Source organism: Etheostoma cragini, chromosome 4, assembly GCF_013103735.1.
Source record: "Etheostoma cragini isolate CJK2018 chromosome 4, CSU_Ecrag_1.0, whole genome shotgun sequence".
Lineage (NCBI taxonomy): Eukaryota > Metazoa > Chordata > Actinopteri > Perciformes > Percidae > Etheostoma > Etheostoma cragini.
The window spans coordinates 253834-255597 of NC_048410.1; the positions used below are offsets into that span (position 1 = coordinate 253834).

The following is a 1764-nucleotide window of genomic DNA, read 5'->3' on the forward strand; positions in this document are numbered from 1 at the left end:
ATGAATGTCTTCAATATAATTATTAGGAAACACAATTTCAGATATCTACAATCCAATTGTTTAGTCATCTTAATTTCAAATATCCATAATGAAGAAAAGAAAATCATTCCAGACATATTCCAGATATACAAATATCAAAGTCATTCCAAAATCTTCTTTTATTTTGTTGACAGATTTGAGTCAATGGGTTTCACAGAGGGTTTTTTATTTTAGATGTATATACATAATGAATGCAGTGATAAAAGAAAATTCTTTTATCACTGCATTAATCAGAATATGGTTTCAACAGCCATAAAATAATCAATTTTCGCTACGTTTTTAGGTATAAAATTTTACATAAATTAGGCTATAAATGACATCTGAACAAACCCCTCTGTAAAAGCGAGTGAAACTGGAAAGCTTTATTGTGTAAATAGTGCTGCTGCAGTTGAGTTTTCTGACTCAGAGTATAAAGAATACCCCATTTCAATAAAATGGCCTTTACAGATATAGATTACAACATTTTACAAATTTAGCATACAGTGTTGTTTTAACGGTGAAATGTTTAGGATCTTGGTGTCTCCGTGGTTTGCAGTGAGTGACACACTCGACAGACAACGGGTGATATTTCGAAACGACAACGGCTAATGTTTGCATGCATGTCTGTCGGGACCACATCCTCAGCAACTCGTCTCTAGAAAGTGTCACACGACACTGACAAATTAATTTGAAAAGAAGCAAAGCGATCAGCACATAGACAGTTAAAGAAGATCGGCATGTTCATTTCATGGTAAGTTGAGACTGGGTCCTGAAAGGCCACGCCCACACCACATCTGCCTCTATCACCAGTTAACTCAAAAACCAGTTAAACCGAAACACCGGCTCCTCTGGGTGCTGATGACGGGGTGCAGGGGGGGGGTCAGTAATGTCCATCAGTCTGTCCGGTGTCCTCCTCTCTGCCACCGTCACCATGGAGTCCTGAGTTGATGCCGACCACAGAGCCGGCCCGCCTGATGGACTGGGTGTTGTCTCGTATATTGTTGGCTAGATTGATTCATAATTTGTGTGAAATTACTGCACACAAGTGTGTAAAACACATTATAACATTTCATTTTAAATATAGTTATTTTTCTGCGTGTAAAGTAGACCTCCATGATTTAATCTTCCAGGACCAGCAGTCATCAACGTGGACAGAGGGGCTGAGGTTGTGTTACCCTGCTCTCTCAGCACCAAGGAGGACATTGAGTTGAAACTGTTTGTCTGGAGGAAAGCTCCTCAGAAAGATGAAGGTCAGAAGGAAGTGTTCCTGTATGACAAAGGCATCGATAACAGAGGTCAGAGTGAAGAGTTCAAAGGCCGAGTCTCTCATTTCCAAGATAAACTGAAACACGGCGACGCCTCCATAACCATCAGAAACACAACGCTATCTGACAGTGGAGAATACAGCTGTTATTTTCCTCGTCTTCAGCCTCGTCAAACTTTCTACATTCAGCTTGTTGTTGGTGAGTATTTTTATTATGTTTGCTCATTTTTATTATTTAAATATGTCTGCAAGATAAAACAGTTTCTTTGTTTTTAAAGTTGATAATACTTGACAAGCACTAAGTAATGTTGTGTAACCTGTTCTCTTCCGGCTCATCGTGATCATGGATATTTCTGTCTCTTAACACAAAAACATGTAATCTGTATAAGACCAGGACCACGAGGACCTGATGGATTTAAATGACATCACTGTTAAACACTCACCAGGTTTCATTAGGTGTGTTGGTCTCACTTCAGGCTCTG

The 1764-nt window shown here is 39.2% G+C and overlaps 2 protein-coding genes across 3 annotated transcripts in view; one reads left to right on the top strand and one right to left on the bottom strand.

The window, feature by feature from the left end:
• LOC117943095 (nuclear factor 7, brain-like) overlaps positions 1–1764 on the bottom strand; it is a 214395-nt gene that overhangs the window by 118056 nt on the left and 94575 nt on the right. The window lies entirely within an intron of this gene.
• LOC117943107 (butyrophilin subfamily 2 member A2-like) overlaps positions 1–1764 on the top strand; it is a 27116-nt gene that overhangs the window by 1705 nt on the left and 23647 nt on the right. For both annotated transcript variants that reach the window (XM_034869034.1, XM_034869035.1), the window contains exon 2: positions 1149–1481. In XM_034869034.1, coding sequence (XP_034724925.1) covers positions 1149–1481 — 333 coding nt within the window. The remainder of the gene's footprint in view (positions 1–1148; positions 1482–1764) is intronic.